The 22,753-nt window shown below is 59.8% G+C and overlaps 1 protein-coding gene across 2 annotated transcripts in view; it reads left to right on the top strand.

Annotated features, from left to right (window-relative positions):
* Positions 1-20,938, top strand: part of FOXP4 (forkhead box P4) — a 30,270-nt gene extending 9,332 nt beyond the window's left edge. Inside the window, exons 3-15 of one of the 2 annotated variants that reach the window (XM_066335997.1) lie at positions 171-257; positions 6,227-6,374; positions 7,290-7,494; positions 7,761-7,865; positions 10,425-10,512; positions 12,140-12,223; positions 13,422-13,623; positions 13,713-13,789; positions 14,133-14,234; positions 18,386-18,507; positions 18,617-18,683; positions 19,015-19,181; positions 19,903-20,938. In XM_066335997.1, the coding sequence (XP_066192094.1) occupies positions 171-257; positions 6,227-6,374; positions 7,290-7,494; positions 7,761-7,865; positions 10,425-10,512; positions 12,140-12,223; positions 13,422-13,623; positions 13,713-13,789; positions 14,133-14,234; positions 18,386-18,507; positions 18,617-18,683; positions 19,015-19,181; positions 19,903-20,047 (1,599 nt within the window). In that variant the 3' untranslated portion in view covers positions 20,048-20,938. Of the gene's footprint in view, positions 1-170; positions 258-6,226; positions 6,375-7,289; positions 7,495-7,760; positions 7,866-10,424; positions 10,513-12,139; positions 12,230-13,421; positions 13,624-13,712; positions 13,790-14,132; positions 14,235-18,385; positions 18,508-18,616; positions 18,684-19,014; positions 19,182-19,902 lie in introns of both variants that reach the window. The other variant, XM_066335996.1, reaches the window with a different exon arrangement.
* Positions 20,939-22,753: the final 1,815 nt, after the last annotated feature.

Here is a 22,753-nt window from a genome sequence, read left to right as displayed (position 1 = left end):
GTCACAGGGGTGGTGAGATTGTCACAGGGATGGTGAGGTGGGAACAGGGGTGGTGAGGTGGGCACAGGGGTGGTGAGGTTGTCACAGGGGCGGTGAGGTTGTCACAGGGGCGGTGAGGTGGGCACAGGGGTGGTTCTCCTGCTGATCCCATTGCTCTCTCCCCTTCCCAGCTGCAGGAATACTACAAGAAGCAGCAGGAGCAGCTTCACCTGCAGCTGTTGACCCAGCAGCAAGCCGGAAAGCAGCAACCCAAAGAGGTGAGCTCACCTGGAGGCCACCGGGCCAGCAGAGCTGGCAGCAGATTAACGGGGGGACCAGCACAAAACAAAGTGTGGGGTAATCCCAGCAGGCCAGGGAGCCCACAGGGATGGGACATGGTGACATCCTGCTCTGGAGGTGCCAGGGTGACCAGTACAGTCACTGCGAGTTGTTGTTCTTCCTCTTTTTCCTCCTCCTCCTCCTCCACCAGCACTGGAGGGGCCACTGGGGACAGGGACAGGTCCCAGCCCCCCAGCACAGAGCGAGGGCTCCCCAAATCCCCCCGTGGTGGGATCAGAGAAGGCTCCGAGAAGCTTGAGCAGCCCAGTCCTGGCTGAGCTGCCCTGGGGAGTGGGCAGGGCTGGTCAGGTGGCAACCGAAGCAGGGCTTTTCCTGCCAGGAAGGGCGGCTCTGCAAAGCCCCGGGAATGTGGGAAACAGCAACGATCCCATAAAAGATCTTTTCCAGAGGGAGTCTCTGAGGTGGGCAGGCGGGTGCCTGGTGAGAGGACGCATTTTATGCCGCTGTGGTTGCACCAATATTGTATAACCCCTGTACACAGCAGGTTTTGCCCTGGAGGGCACAGCAAGGGGCAGTGATGCCCAGCGGTGCCCCCCAAGGGGTTGTGGTGTGTTTTGAGGCCGTGCTGGTCACACAGAGGCTGGGGACAGAGCCCCACCAGCAGGCAGCACCGCTCTCTTCCTTTTCTTTGGGTATTTTTGCCCCTCTCTCTTCCCAAAACGCTTCACATGGGGTTTTGTGCAGTGCATTTTTGCAGAAATCAGGTCTGGTGTCACTGCCCCTCCCCTGAGTGTCCTTCCATGGGCTCCCAGTGACAGGGGACATGTTCCTGAGCCACTCCCTCCACCTCACTGGTGTAAGCAGGTGTGCTGGGGCTGCTTGTGGCCATCACTCCTCCCAAAATCCAGCACCCCGATGGACACCCAGCACTTCAAACTCAGCTTTTAGACAGGGAGGGAAGATTTTAAGCCCAGACTGTGTGTCGGGGTGGCACAGGGGGGACTCACTGTCAAAGCCATGTTGGCATCAGGGGACCAGGGTGGCTGCAGTGGCTCAGGGTCACCTGCTCCAGCCTCAGGCAGGCTCTCAGTGTGGGATGCTGGTGAATTTACAGCGTCAGGGTTATCAGAGCCATCTACAAGGAGCTGCTGGTGCTCGGGGAGACGGGGGAGGTGTAAATGTGAGCTTCCTCAAGGACTTTCCTGCTGGCCCTGGCGATGTTCTCTTGCAGCACCGAGCAGGGATATAATTAAGCTCTAACAAAGCGCTTGCTTAGCGGGCTCCACTTTAAAAAGCACATGTTAACTTTTAATTAAATGGTGCAGAGGAGACGGGAAATTTATCCAACAAGGAAGGGTGTAGCAGGGGGGGAAGGGGTGTTGGAGGCTGCTGGAGGGGTGTGTGTCCAGCTTTCCAGCTGGGAAAAGCACTGAGGGGGTCCCAGCAAGGGGATGTCAGTGTTTCCCTTCCTCAGGATCCTTGGAAAAGCTTTGGTTTCATCCCCAAATTTTGGGTAGCTGGTGCTCCTGTTCATGTTTGCCTGTTTGGAATGGTGATGCTGTGGCTTTCCTGAAACTCAGGGAAGAGCTGCAGTGTCTGAGGTGCTTCCACAGAGCTGCCCTTGGATCTTTCATGGAAACCCATGGCTGGATTTAATTGCGGCCCTGCTGCAGGATTTGTAAACCCAGCACTTTCCCTATGCCAGCTTCCAAGGGCTCCTCCTGGCGCTGCCGTGAGTCAGCAGCTCCGAGTGGGAACAGGTGGGAACAGCACCAGGAAGGAGCCAGAGCAGGGGCACAATCTCTGGAGGAGCAGCTCTGATCTCCCCGGGAACAGGGGCAGAATTCCTCTGTGAGGATCAGCTCTGATCTCCCCGGGAACAGGGCAGAATCTCCGGGAGGAGCAGCTCTGATCTCCCCAGGAGCAGGGGCAGAATTCCTGTGTGAAGATCAGCTCTGATCTCCCCAGGAGCAGGGGCAGAATCACTGGGAGGATCAGCTCTGATCTCCCCGGGAGCAGGGGCAGAATTCCTCTGTGAGGATCAGCTCTGATCTCCCCGGGAGCAGGGGCAGAATCTCTGGGAGGATCAGCTCTGATCTCCCCGGGAACAGGGCAGAATTCTTCTGTGAGGATCAGCTCTGATCTCCCCAGGAGCAGGGGCAGAATTCCTCTGTGAGGATCAGCTGTGATCTCCCCAGGAGCAGGGGCAGAATTCCTTGGATGATCAGCTCTGATCTCCCCGGGAACAGGGGCAGAATCTCGGGAGGATCAGCTCTGATCTCCCCGGGAGCAGGGGCAGAATTCCTCTGTGAGGATCAGCTCTGATCTCCCCAGGAGCAGAATCTCTGAGAGGAGCAGGGCTGGGGGTGCTCCAGAGAAGGGGAGGACAGACAAGAGGATGGGAATGTGTGGCAAGAGCCTGTCAGCACCATCCTGTCCCTAAGGATGAGGGGATGTTCTGAGTCCGCGGGTGCTGCACCACACTGGGGGCATGAGGAAGGGGCAGAGCTCCATGAATCCATACATCCCACCAGGATGGGCCTGAGCTGTGGCACATCCCAGCCCATCCTGGAGCATTCTCCTGTGCTGGGGTGTGAGTGCCACCCCACAGCCTCCAGCAGCATCCTGAGTGTGGGGGAAACAAGGAGCTGTGGGCCTCTCACCCTCGTGTCTCCCATCCTGCTCCTCCCAGGATGCTCGGCTCCTCCAAGCAGCAACGGGGTGCAGAGACCCCAAAACCCCTTGGGAGGGTCTCTGTGTGTCCCCAAAGCTGCCGAGGGCAGGGGTAGTCCCTCTCCTGAGGCAGGCGGGGTGGGGAGAGGGGGCTGCTGGCGCCTAACCCCAGTGTCAGCTTAATGAAGTGCTGCTGTCAGTCCCGCGTGTCACGGCGCAAACTCCTCCTGATGTGCTCATAAATCAAAGTGACGGCGCCTCTTGCCCCGGTAGCTGCACCCACTCAGCTGAGGCTAATGCACGGCAGCAGCGATGCTGCAGACCCCCAGCCCCACGCCGGGAATGGGCTGGGAATGAGCCGGGAATGGGCCGGGAATGGGCTGGAATGGGCCGGGAATGGGCCGGGAATGAGCCGGGAATGGGCCGGGAATGGGCTGGAATGAGCCGGGAATGGGCTGGGAATGGGCTGGGAATGAGCCGGGAATGGGCTGGAATGAGCCGGGAATGAGCTGGGAATGGGCTGGGAATGGGCCGGGAATGAGCTGGGAATGGCCCGGGAATTAACCGGGAATGGGCCGGGAATGGGCCGGGAATGAGCTGGGAATGGGCTGGGAATGGGTTGGGAATGAGCCGGCAATGGGCCGGGAATGAGCTGGGAATGGGCCGGGAATGAACCAGGAATGGGCTGGGAATGAGCCGGGAATGGGCCGGGAATGGGCCGGGAATGGGCTGGGAACGAGCCAGCAAAGGGTTCGGCCACAACACAGAGCCAGCTCCTCTGGGAGTGGCTTTTCCATCCTGGATCAGGATGTGGGATTTTTGGGAAAGCTGAGGCTGGCATCCAGGCTCTCCCCAGCCTGGTTTCTCCAGGGAAAGCTTGGCTTGGAGCCCTGAGCTGGTGGATGGCTCTGCATCCCTTCACACGTCACTCAGGGGTTTAGAGGTCTTTGGTGCCACAGTTGTTCCCTAGGGGTGGCAGATCGGCTTCCCCATAGGAACAGGCCTTGGTTTGGCTTGGATTTGTGTTCCTGGGGCTGCTGCTCCTGTTCCTGCTCTGTTTAAGCTGGAAGGACACGGATTTGATGCACGGGAAGATGCAGCCTTCACATCACCAGCTTCAACAGGGTCCCACGTGTGGGTCAGGGCTGCCCGGGGGGCTCAGGGGGTCTGAATCTGGCCAGGCCAGGCCAGGAGAGCCTGGCTGGGCTGTGGGATGTAGGCAACGTGCCCAGGGATCCTCCTGACCTCATCCACAGTCTGGAAGTGACGTGGATGAGGTTGTGTTGGAGCAGAGCTCGGGCTTGCCCAGGGGCCCTCGGGGAGGCTGGTGGTGGAGCTGGGAAGAGGAGGAGAATCCCATCCTGTCCCATCCCATCCCAGCTGCTGTTTCTAGCCAAGGCAAGGACAGTGTGTCCATCCCACACGGTGGCAGAGCTGCCCCTCGCCAGGAGGGGACACCTTGAGGAACAGAGAAGCCGCTGTTAAAGCCCTCGGGCTGCAGCCTGGTCCTGCCCTTTTCCCTCCATCCTGCTGATCCCATGGCCTGGAGCCCTCCTGGCTCAGGAGTTAGGGATTTCTCTTCACTGAGCAGGAATTGCTTTGATTTGTGCCTTGATCTTTAAGCCTCAGAGGTGCAGGGGCTGAGGCAGAGCCAGGGAGGATCCAGATCTGACGCTGGGGAGGCAAATCTGCTGTGGCCAAGCGGTGGAGAGGACAGGGGCTGAGAAACTGGAATTAAACCCCGTCTGTAGCCTAGACAGGACTCGTGGCCGTGCCTCATGTTGCAGAGAGGGGTTTGGAGCCCATCCTCACTCTCTGATTCACAAAGCCAGGGCTGAGCCTCAATGGCATCCACAAGGATCCACCTGCATCCAGTGAGACCCTGACCCCAAGCTCAGTCCTGGACTGGGATTGTCCCAGACTCAGTGATGGACTGGGAGTGTACAAACTCAGTCCTGGACTGGGATTGTACAAACTCAGTGATGGACTGCGATTGCCCCAAACTCAGTCCTGGACTGGGATTGTCCCAGACTCAGTCCTGGACTGGGATTGTCCCAGACTCAGTCCTGGCCTGGGATTGTACAAACTCAGTCCTGGACTGGGATTGCCCCAAACTCAGTCCTGGACTGGGATTGCCCCAAACTCAGTCCTGGACTGGGACTGTACAAACTCAGTGATGGACTGGGATTGCCCCAAACTCAGTCCTGGACTGGGATTGCCCCAAACTCAGTCCTGGACTGGGATTGTCCCAGACTCAGTCCTGGACTGGGATTGCCACAGAGAGTCTGTCTGCTGTTCCCTGTTGATGCATCCTCAGGCATCACCAGTTCCCTGGAATTCCCAGTGCCTGGGGCGGGGGCTGAATCCCCCCGATGCTCACAAAACAAGGACAATCCTGACCGCAGAGCTCTTGCTCTCCTCAGTGGGAGCACAAACATGGAAAGGCTCCTTTGGGGGGCCTGCAGAGTGCAGCGAGGGGGGATGTGTGCCCCAGCCCGGCTCCCCGCCGGCACCGTCTGCCCAGGCAGGGGGCTTCGGGGGGCTCACGGGGTCACGGCGCCGCCTGCCCCGCTAATGAGGCCGGGGGGCAGCTCCCCTCTCCCGGCCGGCTCGGATTAGCAGCTGCCTGTCCCCGGCCCTAATTGAATTCTCTCCCCTTCACTTAATTCTCATGGATTTCTCGGCGCCTCCCCAGGGACCCATCCTGCCTAACTAGTTTAGGGCCGGCGCTGCCGGTCAGAGCGCGGCCAGCTCCGGGGTGTGGGGGCAGTCACCTCCTTTGGGGACACCGCCACCGGGCCCCCCCTGCCCTGCGCCCCTCATTAAAGAAGGGCGCTTTAATGGTAATTTTTGACGAAGAGGGATTGTTTCCTGCCTTACAGGATGGTTCTGTGCCTGTTGCCTGCCCTGTGAAAATACAACACCCCTTTTTTTTAATTTTACACCGAGCCTCCCCCATGGGACCCCCCAGCCGGCCTTTGCGGGTTCCTCCCGGCGCAGCTCCCAGCAAACCCCCGGCTCCTCTCTCTCTCTCTCTCTCTCTCTCTCTCCGTTTCTTTCCAGCGCTTTATTTTTCCCTTCCCCTTTTCCCTTTCCTTCCCCCTCCTCTTCCGATAGATCAAAGGCTCGGTGCGGCGGAGCCGGGAGCCGAGCAGGCCCCGCGGCGCGATGGAGCCTGGGCCTGCCCTCAGCCCTCACCGCGGCCTGCAGCCCCCGCCTGCCCTGCCAGGCCGGCTCTAAAGCTTTGGATTTCTCCTTCCTTTTGTCTCGGCAGCCGTTGGGGAACAAGCAGCTGGCCTTCCAGCAGCAGCTCCTGCAGATGCAGCAGCTCCAGCAGCAGCACCTGTTAAACCTGCAGCGGCAGGGCCTGGTGAGCCTGCCGGCGGGGCAGGGCACGGTGCCCCTGCAGAGCCTGCCCCAAGGTAAGGGCACAGCCCCGGGGGGTTCCCGGCCGGGGGTTTGGCCTCTGAGCGGTGAGGGGAGCCGTGGGCTTGGGGTTTGTGGTGCCCCCAAAGTTTGGGGGGTGATGGTGTCAGCGGGTGGAGCCGTGCGGGGCTGGGCTCCGGGTTCCTGTGGCAGGGGTGCGGGGCTGGGGCACCTCCTCCTCTGGTAAAGGAATGCCAGGATTTGGGGCACCTCTTCCTCTGGTACAGGAATGCCAGGATTTGGGGCACCTCCTCCTCTGACAGGGGTGTGCTAGGATTTTGGGCACCTTCCTCTGTCAGGGGAGTGCCAGGATTTGAGATACCTCTTCCTGTGGCAGGGGCATGTCAGGATTTGGGGCACCTTCCTCTGGCAGGGGAGTGCCAGGATTTTGGGCACCTCTTCATCTGGTAGAGGAATACCAGGGTTTTGGGCACCTCTTCCTCTGACAAGGAAGTGCCAGGATTTGGGGCACCTCTTCCTCTGGTAGAGGAATGCCCGGATTTAAGGCACCTCTTCCTCTGACACGGGAGTGCCAGGATTTGAGATACCTCTTCCTCTCGCAGGGGCATGCCAGGATTTTGGGCACCTTCCTCTGGCAGGGGCGTGTCAGGATTTGGTGCACCTCTTCCTCTGGCAGGGGAGTGTCAGGATTTTGGGCACCTCTTGCTCTGGTAAAAGGGTGCCAGGATTTGAAAAGTCTCATTCTCCCTTCCGGGAACAGCTCTGTGGGTGCTGCAGGTGCCTTGGTTTGGGTTTCCCAATGGGGCCGTGCAGCCTTCCCTCGCTGTGCCCAGCTCCAGGTGATGCTCTCCCAGTGCTGGGCGAGATTTGGGGAGTCAGGGAGCAGGGAGGAAGCCCTGGCTGCTGCCTGATGTCCCTGCTGAGGCTGGTCGCTCTCTCCTGTGCCACAGCTGTTTGCCCCTCAGACCTCCAGCAGCTCTGGAAGGAGGTCACGGCCGCCCAGCCCGTCGAGGACAGCATTAAGCAGGAAGGTCTTGACCTCACCACCAACACCTCCAACTCTACCTCGTTTTCGGCCGCCAAGGTCTCGCCTCCCATTTCCCACCACCCTCTGCCCAATGGACAGAGCACCATGCACACGCCGAGAAGGGACAGGTAGAGCCGGGTCGGGCCCTGGCACTTGGAGTTTTTATTCCTGGAGAGGTGGAAGGGGCTGGGATCCATCGCCCCCAGGGCTGGGAGGGGTCGGGGAGTTTCTGCTCGTCCCATAGAAGAGGCCTGGCACTGTTTTGCCGCACCCACAGAGGACAGGGAGCTGTCACTGTCGGGTGTCCCATAGGTGCCCCAGGGCTGTCCCCATGCCTGGGAATGCTGGAACATCCTGGCTGCCCCATCTGAAGGCCCCTTCCCCTCTTGTGCAGCTCTTCCCACGAAGAGACCCCCGGCTCCCACCCGCTCTACGGCCACGGAGAGTGCAAGTGGCCTGGCTGCGAAACCCTCTGTGAGGACTTGGGGCAGTTTGTCAAGTAAGTGTCACCTTTTCGGGGGAGGTTTTTCCATCTCAGGCTGGGACAGAATGAAGCTGGTGCAGGGGAACATCCTGAGGGTTGGTTCAGACATCCCAAAAAGCGTACCCAGAGCTAGGTGACCACAGAGAGAAGGAGGAAACACAGCGGGGGTTGTGCTGGTGTTGTCCCATCCTTGGAGAAGGAGGAAACACAGCAGAGGTTGTGCTGGTGTTGTCCCACCCTTGGAGAAGTGTCCAAGGCCGGGCTGGCGTGGAACAGAAGGTGACCCTTCCCATGGCAAAAGTGGAATGGGATGAGCTTTATGAGCACTCCCAAGGCAAACCACTGATGAGGGAAGGATGTGGAGGAGGCCAGGGCCCGGGCAGGCAGCGGCAGCAGGCGAGGGGGGCTGGCAGCCCTGCTGGGGGGAGGCAGCAGATGGCAGATGGCACCGCTGACACCGCTTGTGGGCTCCGGAGCTGACTGATTAACTCTGCTGTCGGAGAGCCCTCTGCTAGCGTCAGGGTCAAACAAATTGTTTTCACGCTTCGTCAGAGGTTTACTTAATTAGTTCATTTGCAATTAGATCTCTTTGTAGCCGGGATTTTTAGCAAAGACATCAGAAGGAGCTGACGGGCTGGCGGGCTCCTTCCCCCGCCTCCCCGGCTGTCTGCTCGGCGAGCACCGCGCTCGGTGGGTGGGTTTCGGGGTTTTCCAAACTCATCCTCTGCCCTCTGCCACGCTCTCAGGGCTGGCTCTGGTGGGAGCATCCCTTGGACTGCGCCAAGCCCCTCTTTCCCAGGGAAGAGGCTGAGCAGATGCCCGAGAGGATGAGGAGGTGCCAAGGCAGCCCCGGGGATGAGTTGAGAGGATGATTCAGCCTCCTGTGTCCTCCTTCCTCTGCCTCTGAGTCATGGGGTGAACCTGGATAAGGCATCTCCTCCTGCCTGGCAGGGCATGCTCCAGTGGCACGGGGCAGATGAGCGAGCTCCAGGTTGGGAGCTGGAGTTGGCAGGGAGCGCCCAGGGCTGGGTCACGGGGCTGGCAGAGCCCTGCTGGGCCAGCCAGGCTCCCTGTGTCCCACCTTCCTGCCCCCCTGGGCACAAGGGCAGCCTCCCAGCAGCGCTGGGGAAGGGTTTCTGTCCCCTCCCTGCCGACGTGGGCTCGTGTTGGGGTGTGGGACAGACAGACAGAAAACTTGCAGCTCCCAAAGGCCAAGCCCAGCTGGAGCCTGGAGCCTGCCTTGAGTCTGGGCAGCAGCTTGGAGGCTCCTCTGAGCATCCCCTGAGTGGAGCAGCTGGGCTGGGAGGGGGCTTGGGGCTTGGAGCCGTGGTTATGAGGGTGAGGGTCAGTGGGAATCGGTTCCATCCCCATTTGGCTCCAGTAGCTCTTTTCCCCTGGAGCAGAGCCGTGCCCTGCAGGGAGAGGAGCAGGGCTGAGCTCTGGGGGCTTTGCTCACGGCTGGGTTTGGCAGCAGGGCCTGGTTCCTGGCGTGTCTGTGCACGCTGGGGCTGGAAGGCTCTCTCAGGGTGAGATTCCTGCTGTCCTCCACGTGCACAGCCAGCCTGGGCAGGGCTCCTGAGGCACCTTCTCCTGGGATGTCTCAGCTTTAGTCCTGGGGAACGTCCGGCACACGGCCCCTGGGGCCCCCCACCATCACCTTTTGGGGTGTTCAAGGGTGGCATCTGCCCAGAATCCCCCTCCAAACCTCCTCCAGTGAGGACCCCCTGGGTTTGTGCCCACCCCAGCGAGGACATGGCCTGGCCTGGTGACACCCTCAGGGCTGGCTGTGTCCCCAGGCCGGTGCTTTGCTGGGTTTGGGAGCCAGGTGATGTCAGGATGTCCCTGGCTCTGCAGCAAGTGACAACAGCCCTGTCTGTCACCAGGAGCCCTTCCCCTCCCTGAGGAGGAGGGAGGGCGATGAGGACCAAAGCTCCTGGTGCTTCCTAAACGAGGCAGGGAAGTGGCAGGATGGGGAACAGCCTGGAAATGCCACCTTCTGCCCTCAGGGCTTTCCGTGGAGCGTGTAAGGCAACCTCCCATGACGCTGCCTTTGTCCTGGGAACCTGCTCCTCAGGTCCTCCTGGCACCTCCTGCCAGCAGCCTGCTCCAGGAAAATCCCTGGGCTTTCCCTCTGCCAGAGGCTGCTCCTAAACACCCCGGAGCTGCCTCGGGAGGGCTGAGTGCCCTCCAGCCCAGATTTGGGGTGTTGGCACAGCCTGGTTTGCTCAGTCACCTCTGTGCCTCAGTTTCCTTTGTGTTCACCCTGCTTTGGGCAGAGGTGCCAGAGCATCCCTGAGCCATGTGCAGGTCAGGGCTGATCCCAGGTGTGGCCCCAGCAGAGGGGCTGAGTGTCTCAGCCACCCTCCAGCCCAGATTTGGGGTGTTGGCACAGCTTGGTTTGTTCAGTCACCTCCGTGCCTCAGTTTCCCTCATGCTCAGTCCGCTTTGGGCAGCGGTGCCAGAGCATCCCTGAGCAATGTGCAGGTCAGGGCTGATCCCAGGTGTGGCCCCAGCAGAGGGGCTGAGTTTTGGGCATGCCCAGGCCTAACCAAGCCCGCGTGTTCTCCTCCCCAGACACCTCAACACAGAACATGCACTTGATGACCGAAGCACGGCCCAGTGTCGAGTCCAGATGCAAGTGGTACAGCAGCTGGAGATACAGGTGGGTGTTTCACCCCGGCCCACGGGGACACGGGGACAAAAAGCCACCTCTTTGTCACCCTGTGCTTTGGCTGCTCCCCTCAGGAGAGGGTGACGGGGTGGGGAACTGTAACCACCCACCTGGGGACTCGTTTTAAACACCCTTCCCAAACAGGAATCCTGCATCCAGGTGGAAACCAGGCCCTCAAACTAGTTCCCCTCTCGTCCCAACGTGTCCCAAAATGTGGGTAAAGGGAGATGCCACAGGTGCTGCCAGGAGGGTTTGTCCCCACATGGGCTGTGCCACCTCCCTGGGAGCCACGGGGCTGCCGGGAAACCAGGCCACTTATTTTGGTGGCTGAGCGTGGTCTTGGGAGCCCAACTTTGGGGCTCTATTTTTGGCAAGGCAGTTCTTTAAATAGTGCTTTTCCCCAGCCTCTCTGAGCCCCCAGCGGGCTCTGTGTAATTCGGTTAATGGAGAAGGGAGGGGAGGAGGAAATGGAGGGGCTGGAAAATGGGATGGGGCAGGGCGGTCACCCCCAGGGTGTGACAGTGATGTGTGGCCCTGGCTGTGTGTGACACCACAGGGGACAGCAGGACGAGACTGCAGCACCCTTGGGACCTCTCTCCCACCCACATCAGGGCCTTACAGTGGCTGTGGGATGGGGGGGACACAACCAGACCTGGGTGGGTGTGGAGGCTGCATCCTCCGGGGCCACCCCCGCCATCCAAAGCCAGAGCTTGAAAGCAATTACTGGGGCTTAAAGAGGGGAGGGAAAAGAAAAGGGGGAGGAGGGAAAAAAAAAATAATAATAATAAAAAATAAAGAAAAAGCTGAAGGGCGAGAAGCAGAGCTGTGTGCGCAGAGAGGAACCTGCCACGGAGCCACCAATTAGAAAGTTTGGAGCGCGGAGCTCCCGCTGCGGCGGCCGCATCACGAGGGGAGAGCTGTCAGCTCTAATGAGCAGCGGCGGCACGAAAGCAGCCGAGCCGCTCCAAACTTGCGGCAAACTCCGCTCTGCCTCCTGCTTTTAACCCTCTCCTCACCCGGCTCAGCGCGGGGGCTTGGCTGGAGCGCGGGGAGCCCCCCGAGCTTGAGGGGTGCCGCTGGGAAGGGAAGGTGACGGGAAGGGAGCGGGGTGTCAGATCCCATCGGCTCCGCCGGCCTCAAAATCTCTCCTGGTGCCACAGTGAATATTTCAGCCCCGGTGCGCACCGCGGGGAGTGAAACAGGCGGCAATTACAGCGATGTGGGGATGCCGGGGGGATGGACGGATGGATGGACGGACAGGGAGCTGCTGGGGAGCAGCAGGAGGGGACAGGGACGCTGACAGCAGGCACTGGGGACAAGAGCGCCCTGCTGGTGGGTGGCAGCTTGGGGGCTCTGGAAATGGCGCTGTGGGTTTTTTCCCCTGAGGGCACACGCAGAGTTTGAGCAGCCCCTGTGCCCCCCATGATGGGTTTAGCGGCCCCCACAGGGCCACAGCCCCATTGAGGGTCTTGGGAGCCAACACGGGGCAGGAGGTGGCACCCGGGGGGACACTCTGGAGGTTGCTGCTTGGCCACACCAGGTTTGCGGGGCTGGTGGCACGTCTGTGGTGGCTTTGGCACTGTCTGACCGTGGCCCTCCTGCTTCCTGCCTCCCCCAGCTGGCCAAGGAGAGCGAGCGTCTGCAGGCCATGATGGCCCATCTTCACATGAGACCTTCAGAGCCAAAGCCTTTCAGCCAGCCTGTAAGCGTGAGTCCCTTCCTGCCCTCTATGTCCCCACCCCGACAGCTGCTGTCCCCTCCCTGCCCTGTGCGCGGTCACCTGGGGGGAGCTCCGTGGGATGGGTGTGCCCTGGCCACCCTCTGGCACAGCCTGGTCCCTTGTGCCACCAGCAGGAGGGAAATGGAGCTGCTCCACCAGCTCTGACATGGAGTGGGTGCAGCTCCATGCCGTGGGTTCATGCATGGCTTCATCCCCTTCCCATGGGTTTATCCCCGTCCCATCAGTCCACCCCCATCCCATGGGTTCATTCCCATCCCATGGGTTAATTCCCATCCCATGGGTGCATCCCCATGGCATCAGTTCATCCCCATCCCATGGGTTCATTCCCATCCCATGGGTGCATCCCCATGGCATCAGTTCATCCCCATCCCATGGATCCATCCCATAGGTTAATCCCATCCCATGGTTTCATACCCATCCCATGAGTTCATCCTGTGGGTTCATTCCATAGGTTTATCCCCATCCCATGGGTCCATCCCCATCCCATGAGTGCACCCGCATCCCATGGGTCCATCCCATGGGTCCATCCCATGAGTTCATCCCATGGATTAATCCCATCCCATGGTTTCATACCCATCCCATGAGTTCATCCTGTGGGTTCATTCCATAGGTTTATCCCCATCCCATGGGTCCATCCTCATCCCATGGGTTCATCCCGTGGTTCCATCCCCATCCCATGGGTCCATCCCATGAGTTCATCCCATGGGTTAATTCCCATCCCATGGATCCATCCTCATCCCATGGATCCATCCCCATCCCATGGGTCCATCCCATGAGTTCATCCCATGGGTTAATTCCCATCCCATGGATCCATCCTCATCCCATGGATCCGTCCCCATCCCATGGGTCCATCCCATGAGTTCATCCCATGGGTTAATCCCATCCCATGGATTAATCCCATCCCATGGTTTCATCCCCATCCCATGAGTTCATCCCGTGGGTTCATTCCATAGGTCCATCCCCGTCCCATGGGTCCATCCCCATCCCATGGGTCCGTCCCCATCCCACAGTTGCCTCCCCACCCCCTGCCTGCATCCCACCCTTTCCAAGCCCACCAAGTGCCCCCTTTCCACCCCGTCCCCTCCTGCTCCGGAGCCGCCGGCATTCCCGGGGCTCTCCCGTCCCTCCCAACCCCATCCCTCCCTGCCTGTCCGTGCAGCTGAACCTGGTCTCCAGTGCCACCCTCTCCAAGAGCACTTCCGACACGTTTCCCGACGGTTTACCTCATCCCCCCACCTCGGCCACGGCGCCCATCACCCCGCTGCGGCAGGGCCCCTCCGTCATCAGCTCTTCCACTTTACACAACGTGGGGCCCATCCGCAGGAGGAACTCGGAGAAGTTCTGCACCCCAATCTCTTCAGGTGAGCTCCAGGGTGGGGCTCAGCTGCCCTGCTGAGGGGCAGAGCGGGGTTCTTCACTCCAAACCCCCCCAATTGTCGTTCCCCTGCAGAGCTTGCACAGAATCACGAGTTTTACAAAAACGCCGACGTCCGGCCGCCCTTCACGTATGCCTCGCTCATCCGGCAGGTGAGAGGCTCCCTGAGCCACGGGGTCCAGCTCTGCACCCCAAATCCTTCCCTGAGCACCCCACCCCACCTGCTGAACCCCGTCCCTGCCCCTCGGGATGGGTGAGAGGCTCCCTGAGCCACGGGGTCCAGCTCTGCACCCCAAATCCTTCCCTGAGCACCCCACCCCACCTGCTGAACCCCGTCCCTGCCCCTCGGGATGGGTGAGAGGCTCCCTGAGCCACGGGGTCTGGCTCTGCACCCCAAATCCCTCCCTGAGCACCCCACCCTGCCTGCTGAACCCCGTCCCTGCCCCTCAGGACGGGTGTCCAACCCCTCGAGTGACAGCCTTGTCCCCTCTCCAGGCCATCCTGGAGACCCCCGACAGGCAGCTAACGTTGAATGAAATCTACAACTGGTTCACGCGGATGTTCGCCTACTTCCGGAGGAACACGGCCACCTGGAAGGTGAGAGCAGCCCGGCCTGGCACCCTGGGCTCACCCCAGCCCATCCTGGGCTCACACCATCTCACCTGGGCTCACCCCAGCCCACCTGAGCTCACTCCATCCCATTTTGGCCTCACCCCATCCCATCCTGGCTCACCCCATCCAACCTTGGGCTCACTGCAGCCCAACTCTGAGGTCACCTTATCCCATCCAGGCTCACCCCAGGCTCGTGCCATCCCATCCTGGGCTCAGCCCATTCTCCCCAGGCCTCACCCCATCCCGCTTGTGCTCACCCTGTTCCCTCACCCCATCCCACCTTGGGCTCATCCTATTCCCTTTAGGCTCACCTCATCCCACGTTGGGTTCTCTCCAGCTGACCCTGGGCTCACCCCATCCCATCCTGGCTCACCCCATTCCCTCCAGGCCTCACCCCATCTCACCTGAGCTCACCCCAGACCACCTGAGCTCACCCCATCCCATCCTGGCTCACCCCATCCCATCCTGGCTCACCCCATCCCATCCTGGCTCCCCCCATCCCAGCCAGACCTGGCTGCTGCAGGAGATGCTCCTGTGCTAAAGGACCAGTTCATTGCCCAGCTCTGTAATGGTGCAGGAATTGATTTTAGGACCCAATCCCACTTTTCTGCCCCCTCAAGACGCCTGGCCGGGCTGTGGGGACGGATCATCCCTGCAGTGGGATACAGCAAAGGGCTGTGTGCTAAAACCCAGGGATTTTCTGTGGAGAAGAAGGGCAGAGGCAGGAGTGAGAGACTGGAAATAGCAAATAAGGTTAATGATAACCTGGGGGCAGGTGACACTGCTGGTGGCTGGGAAATGCAGGTCCTGATCTGCAGGGAGAGATGAGAGGGGGTGGCAGGGGGACAATCAGCAGGGAAACCCCTCTGCCACCTCCAAGCAGCTGCCTGTGCCCACCACGTCCCCCCCACCCCTCTCACAGGCAAAAGGTTTTGTCACTGAGGAGGTTTTGTCACCAGCCTGGGCTGGTGGAGTGAATTTTGAGGCAGCACAGGAGTGTTGGGGCTGCTCCCGCTTTATTTTTTTTCAGAAATCAGAGCTGAGAAAAGCCATCTCAGAGGAGCAGGGGGGGTGTGGAAGGAGCAGTTCTGTGATTCTATGATTCACTTCTTGCCTGGACCAGGGAAGATTGATTTATTTATTGTTTCCTGCTGCACATATTTACAGAGAGGCAGCTCAGCTCCCTCCTGCCCGGGGCAGCGAGGAGTGAAGTGACAGAGAGGAAACCTGCTAGTTTAAATAAAAATAATTAAAATCAGCAAGGTACAAGTGAGATGGAGCTTTTGGAGAGGCTTGAGGAGGAGGAGGAATCCATTCTCCAGGAGCTCAGGGCCCCCGTGTGTCGCTGCTGCAGATCCAGGCTTTGCTTCCGTGGGAAACTTTTGGGTGGATATCAGGGGTTTTGGCAAAGCCCTGGAATGGGGACACGGTGGCAGCAATGGGGCAGAGCCCTCCGTGGCCATCACTGCTCCCAGGGCCTCAGTTTCCCCCCTCTGCAATGAGATAATGGCAGGTGAAAACGCCTTTTTCCTGCCTTTGATTGCTGAAAGGGATAAATATTTTGGGGTGGGTTTTTATTGCAGTTTCCACGTGCCCTGTGTTAGCTAGGGCAGAGTTGGAGGAGGACATCCCTCAGTTTTCTGCTTCCCTTTTTTCTTTATTTCTTTTTTTTTTTTTTTTTTCCTGTTCTGTCACCAAAAAGGGGTGGCAGGGGATTAAAAAGAGCTGAAGAGGGGAGGGAAATAATTCCCTTCACAACTTGCAGTGTCCAAGGCCAGGCTTCTTCTGAAGGAGGAGGATACACAGGAAAAAATAACGTGTTTCCTCACCTTGAAAACCACTTTTCTGGGTTTTTCCCTCATTTCCTGTAGCTCCCCCCACGGGATGGGACAGGAATGCTGGGGACCAAGGTGGGGAAACCACGGGGAGACCCCAGCAGGGCCCAGGGAGTGGGTGGAGGGTGCAGAGCAAACATCATTAGAGGAGAGAGATGAGAAGCAAACAGAGCAGCTGGGCCTGGCTCTGAGCAAACACTGGCTGGGAACACAAAAGCCACCTCAGGCTGAGGCAGGGGACACGTCCCCTCTGCTGTGGGGGGGTCCCAAATTGGGGGGTCTGGCCTGGGACCTCCTCTGTGACCTGGGAGCAGCACAGGGATGGGGCATCCCACAAGGATGGGGCTCCAGGAATGCAGGATCACATCCTGCCCGCTGCCAGGGTTTGTTTTATCCCCACCTGAGCCTTTCCAGGCCCATCCTGGCCGGTGACTCGGAGCAGGAGGGTGTCACCAGGGCAAAGAGGGGACACTGTGGGCAGGGAGGGTTTGGCTTTGGCACGTTCCTGGCTGCAGCCAGGGCTTTGTTCAGACAAAAGGAAGGAGGGAGCGTGGGCAGGACCCGGCTGGGCCAGGGGGGGACGTCCTGTGTGTGCTCACAGGGGACAGGGACATGACAGGACCCGGCCCTGGGGTGGGGACAGAGCTGGGGACAAGGGCTTGTCCTTCTCCCTGGGGTCCCTCTTGGAATTCCAAGTCCCTGGGATGTGTCTGTGGATCCAGACCCCCCTGTCTGGGTGATGCCAGTGCACAGTTTGGGGCCAAGGGGTGTCACAGGCCTTGTGCCAGGGCATGGCCCAAATGGGGCATGTCCCTTGGGGTGACAGGGACCCAGAGTCTGGCTTCAACCACACCAAGTGTCCCCCGAGGAGCTGGGTCACCTGAACCAGGGTCCTGCTGTGACCCAGGGGTTCCCCCCAAAATCCCACCCAGCAGCACTGACTGGGGCTGGATCTCCCTCCCCAGGGACCCTGACAAAGTGTCCCCAGGGCTGACCCTGCCAGAGAGTGACAGGAGCCTGTCCCTGCTGCTTGTCACCGGGTGTCACCCTGGCACCTGGCAGGGAGGGATGGATGGATGGATCTGGGGATGGATGGATGGATAGATGGATTCATGGATGGAGGATGGATGGAGGGATGGATCTGTGGATGGATGGATGGAGAGATAGATGGATGGATCCATGTATGAGAAGGGATGGATGGAGGGATGGATGGATGGAGGACGGATGGAGGGATGAATGTATGGATAGATGAACCCATGGATGACTGGATGGAGGGATGAGGGATGGATGGATGAAGGAGAGATGGATGGATGGATGGATGGAGAGAAGAGCCCAGCTTTGTTTGTTTTTCTCCTCGAATTCCCACCAAAGGGGCGATGCTGGTGCCATTTGCTGAGTTTCTGGGCACTCTGGCACTTGGTGGCACGGGGGGGCTCAGTCCTTGTGTCTCCTTTTGCCTTGTTGTGCTGGCCAGGCTCCTTTGTTTATACAGCCCCCGTTCGACCTTTTAAATTGCTGTTAATGTTTTAGCGTAACGAATTAGTCTCTCATCACGAATCAGGACTCGAAATAAAAAAAAAAAAGGAGAGAAAAAAAAAACCCTCCGAGGCCAACTTCCTGAAATTGGGGTCATTCTCATTTGCAAGGCAGAGAATCTGAGAACCTTAATGCAAGGAAATTTATTCAAAGGCAGAGCCCCGGCGTGATTAGGCCCTTTGTAATTATAGCTCGGAGAGATTCCACTCCAGCCTCCTGCCTCCCTCATGGATTAGCAAGTGAGTCGGAAAAATACACAGGATTTAATTAGAGGCAAATTAAAATTGGTAATGAAATAGGGGCAGTAGCAAATGGCAGGGAGTTGGAAGGGGAAAAGGGAGCTGGTATCTCTCAGGGCTGCGCTGTCTGCCTACGTGTGTGTCTCTTTATTTTACATTTAGAAATGTAAAGATGGTCGATGTAAAGAAGAAAGGGAGGGAAAGGACCGAAAAGGGAGGGGAGGGGTGGAGAGGGGGGGAAAGAAAAAGATAGGGAAAGAGGAGCTGGCTTTGCTGAGCATCCCCAGAGCTGCAGTGGAGCCTGGTGTCCCTTGTCCCACCCTGTCCCCACCTTCCCCAGCACCAGGCCTGGCTCCTCCAAGCGGGGTCATGCCCCGGGTGCAGTTTGGGGTCGTGACCACTCAACGGGCTGAGAGAACATCCAGGGGGCTTTGGGGGTGGCAGGAGAGCCCCGGGAGCTGTGTGGCTGGGCAGGGAGGAGGCTGGGCGAGGAAGAGGAGGGTGAGGATGGCTGTGTGCCCCGCAGAACGCCGTCCGCCACAACCTGAGCCTGCACAAGTGCTTCGTGCGCGTGGAGAACGTCAAGGGCGCCGTGTGGACCGTGGACGAGCACGAGTACCAAAAGCGAAGGCCACCAAAGATGACAGGGTGGGTGCTCCTTCCCCCGAGGGGACACAGCCCCAGAGCTGCCACCACTCCTGTCTCCAGGCTGGGAGTGCTCAGCCCTGAGTCCCCTCTGTTTTCTGTCTCCCTGCAGGAGTCCCACCTTAGTCAAAAATATGATTTCAGGACTCGGTTACGGAGCACTTAATGCAAGTTACCAGGTAAGGACCCAGCCCTGGCCCTGGCAGGGACACGGGGACACTCCACAGTCCTGTTCTCCACTGGGGTCTTGCATCTCATCAGGAAATGCGGGACAAAGGGGGTGGGTTCAAGGTGAAAGAGGGGAAATTCAGGTTTGATGTACGGCAGAGAGGGTGGGGAAGCCCTGCATGGAATCCCAGCGAAGCTGTGGCTGCTCTATCCCTGTCCAAGGCCAGGCTGCACGAGGCTTGTAACAACCCGGGATAGCGGGAGGCGTCCCTACCCACAGCAGGGATGAGATGGGATTTACGGCCCTGCCAACCCGAATTCCGTGTCCCTCTGTGCTCACAGGCTGCGCTGGCAGAGAGCAGCTTCCCCCTGCTCAACAGCCCCACCATGATCAACACCAGCTCGGCCAGTGCCATGCTGCACGTGGGCCACGACGACGTCAGCAGCACCGTGGAGCAGGTCAACAGCAACGGCAGCAACAGCCCCCGCCTGTCCCCACAGCAGTACAGGTCAGCCTGGCCCAGGCAGGGACACTGCGCTGCTCAGGGAGGGTGGCACAGGGGGCACTGGGAGCTCTCTGGGTTCCTGTCACCAGGGGGATGGGGAATTTTGGCTCCCATCCCCAGGACTGGAGTGGAGGGGGGTTCTGGACCAAAAAATCTGGGGGGTTTTGGGTGGTGGGAGCCACTCTCTGAGGCTGGAGGCCGTCCATCCCCACAGCCACCAGGAGCTGCTTGTGGTGTCTCCTCCCAAGGTGAGAAGGGTCCTGAATCAAGGATTTTGGGGAGTTTTGGGTGGTGGGAGCCACTCCCTGAGGCTGAAGGCTCTCCCTCCCCACAGCCACCAGGAGCTGCTCACGGGCACCTCTCAGAGGAAGGGGGGTTTTGGCTCCTGTGCCCAGGGTCAGGGATGTTCTGGACCAAATAATTCAGAGAGTTTTGGGTGGTGGGATCAACTCCCCTAGCCTGAAGGGTCTCCCTCCCCACAGCCACCAGGAGCTGCTTGTTGGGATCCTGTCTCTGGGGCAATGGGGGTTTTGTCTCCCATTCTCAGATCTAGGAGGGTTTTGTCTCCCATTTTCAGATCCAGGAGGGTTTTGTCTCCCGTTCTCAGATCCAGGAGGGTTTTGGCTCCTGTTCCCAGGGTCAGGGACATTCTGGACCAACACTTCCGGGGGGTTTTGGGTGGTGGGATGCACTCCCCGAGGCTGAAGGCTGCTCCTCCCCACAGCCACCCCGTGCACGTGAAGGAGGAGCCAGCCGAGGCGGAGGACGACAGCAGGCCCGTGTCACTGATGGCCACCACCAACCAGAATGTGACGATCCCCGACGACAGGGACCTGGAGGAGGAGCTGCCGGTGGAAGACTTGTCCTAAGGACTCCTTCCTCCTCCCCCAGCGAGGGGAAAACCCTTCCCACCCTCCCGGATGGACGGACAGACGGACGGAGACCAAGCGACGCCCACACCTCCCCAAGGTGACCTCGGCGTTCTCCTGGTTCTTTCAAGGCACTTCTTCCACTAAGCAAAAGGGTTGTTTTTTGTTTTTTTTTTTCCTTGGGACAACAATGACAATGACACCAAGCTGGTTGCTGCTGGCGTGTCCCTCACACTGCCACTGCCCCGGGGACAGAGTGGCCCCGCCACGACACGAGAGGCAAAAACGCCAGGAGCTGGACTTTTCCTGCCCTCCTCCCTTGGTTAGTGACTGGTGGACCAGGATGGTAGGTTGGTTGTTGCTGTCCGAAATGGTCCCTCCTTCCTTCCTTCCTGCAGGGGAGCCACCTCTGTCCCCTCTGTCCCCGCGGTGCCCGGGCCCCGGGGAGGGGTGGCAGGACCCCGCTGTCACCTCTGCGTCCCCCGGTGGGTTTTGCACTACGGAGGGATGGTGGAGCCTGCCCACGTGCTGCCTCCACCCAGCTTTGGGGGAAGAAACAGCAGAAACGGGGCGGAATCCTCTGCTGGATGCGGGGTTTGGCACGGAGCTGGGATGGACACGGACCGGCACGGTGGTGGGGCACTGTCCCCTTGTCACCTCTGCCTGGCTGGCAGAGCGGCCTCCCAGCTAGCCCACCCTCCTCAAGGCCCAGTGGTGGGGGGCTGCTGACCATCCCCAGCAGTGGTGACCAGCAGTGGTGACCAGCAGTGGTGACCAGCAGTGGTGACCAGCAGTGGTGCTGACCAGCAGTGCTGAGTGTCCCCAGCAGTGCTGAACATCAGTGCTGAGTGTCCCCAGCAGTGCTGACCATCAGTGCTGAGTGTCCCCAGCAGTGCTGAGTGTCCCCAGCAGTGCTGACCATCCCCAGCAGTGCTGACCATCCCCAGCAGTGCTGACCATCAGTGCTGACCATCAGTGCTGAGTGTCCCCAGCAGTGCTGACCATCAGTGCTGAGTGTCCCCAGCAGTGCTGACCATCCCCAGCAGTGCTGACCATCCCCAGCAGTGCTGACCATCAGTGCTGAGTGTCCCCAGCAGTGCTGAGTGTCCCCAGCAGTGCTGACCATCAGTGCTGAGTGTCCCCAGCAGTGCTGGCAGTGAGGACACAGCTCCCTCCATCCTGCTGGACATCACAGAGGCCACTGCTCCCATTTCACTTCAGGGAGAGGCTCCCTGTGCCTCCCATTCCACCCCCAGAGCTGGGGCAGGGCCTTGTGGAGCAAAGGGGTGACATCCCCACGGCCAGGCACCTGCAGGGGACCTGGGGGTCACCAAAGCTGGCCCTGGAGGATCCCCGTGGTGACCAAATCTGTCCGTGGCCCCTGAGCTGCTGGTGATGGCGAGGGGAGGGGGGAGGGAATTCTGCTTTTCATCTTTTCTTTTCCTCATCCTTTTGTTTGCATCCAGATGGGAAGATACCAAAAGATTTCTAGAGACAGAAGGTCCGTAGTTCAGGTGAACAGATGGTATTCATGCCAAAAAAAAAAACCAAAACACACACACAAAAAAAGAAATTAATAATAACGAGAACAACACAACCAAACACCCCTCTTCTCCCTGCTCTTTCTTTCTGGGGCGATGATGTGGGTACCCAGTGCCAGGCTCCTCCTGGGAGGCAGCGTGGCATTCCCAGTGTCTCGTGGTGGCTTTGGGGAGCGTCACCTTCTCTCGGGAGCATCCCCTTCCCTGGGAGTCACCCCCTTCCCTGGCACAGCCGGGCTGGCTCTGGCTGTCCTGGCACCCGGTGTGGCCGTGAGGGATTCGCTGCGCTGAACCTGGAGCTGCTCTGGTTTTTGAGGGCAGCTCTGGGCTCTCCTCTGTCGCTCTCTTGTCCCCGTTATCCCGGTGTGACATTCCCGGAGGGTTGTGTCACTGTTGGCGTCACGGGAGCCGCGTTTTGGGCAGAAAACGCCACACTGCAGAGCTGTGGCTCAGGGAGGGGTTCCCTGTCCCCGCGTGTCACCTCTGGGACCCCCCCGGGGGGCTCCTGGCGCTGTGGGGTGTCCCCAGGGTGAGCCTGGAGTCCCTTCATCCTTTTCCTTGCCGGTGCATCCTCCGTGCCCAGGGGGCTGAAGGGACTGGGGGTCCCTGTGTCCCCTCTGTGCCACCTCTGTGTCCCCTCTGTGTCACCCCTGTGTCCCCGCCACCTTCGGGCTGTCCCGGGGGTGACCCGGCGGGGTGTGGCTGCTGCGGGACTTTTCCCGTTCCCGAATCCCGGGATTTCCCCGCTCCCCCCGACACCCCTCTAGGTGTCACCCGCGCCCGCGGCTGGCGGTGCCGAGCGCCGGGACAGCCCCTCCTTCATCCCGGAACATTCCCGGTGCGTTCCCGGCACATTCCCGGCTTGTTCCCGGCACATTCCCGGTGTATTCCCGGCACATTCCCCATTCCCGGCACATTCCCCATTCCCGGCACATTCCCGGCTCGTTCCCGGTTCATTCTCGCTGCATTCCCGGTGCATTCCCTATTCCCGGCACATTCCCGGCACATTCCCGGCACATTCCCGGTGTATTCCCGGCACATTCCCCATTCCCGGCACATTCCCGGCTCGTTCCCGGTTCATTCTCGCTGCATTCCCGGTGCATTCCCTATTCCCGGCACATTCCCGGCACATTCCCGGCCCGTTCCCGGCACATTCCCGGTGCGT

This window comes from Sylvia atricapilla, chromosome 25, assembly GCF_009819655.1.
Source record: "Sylvia atricapilla isolate bSylAtr1 chromosome 25, bSylAtr1.pri, whole genome shotgun sequence".
Lineage (NCBI taxonomy): Eukaryota > Metazoa > Chordata > Aves > Passeriformes > Sylviidae > Sylvia > Sylvia atricapilla.
This window is presented reverse-complemented; position numbering and strand designations above follow the sequence as displayed.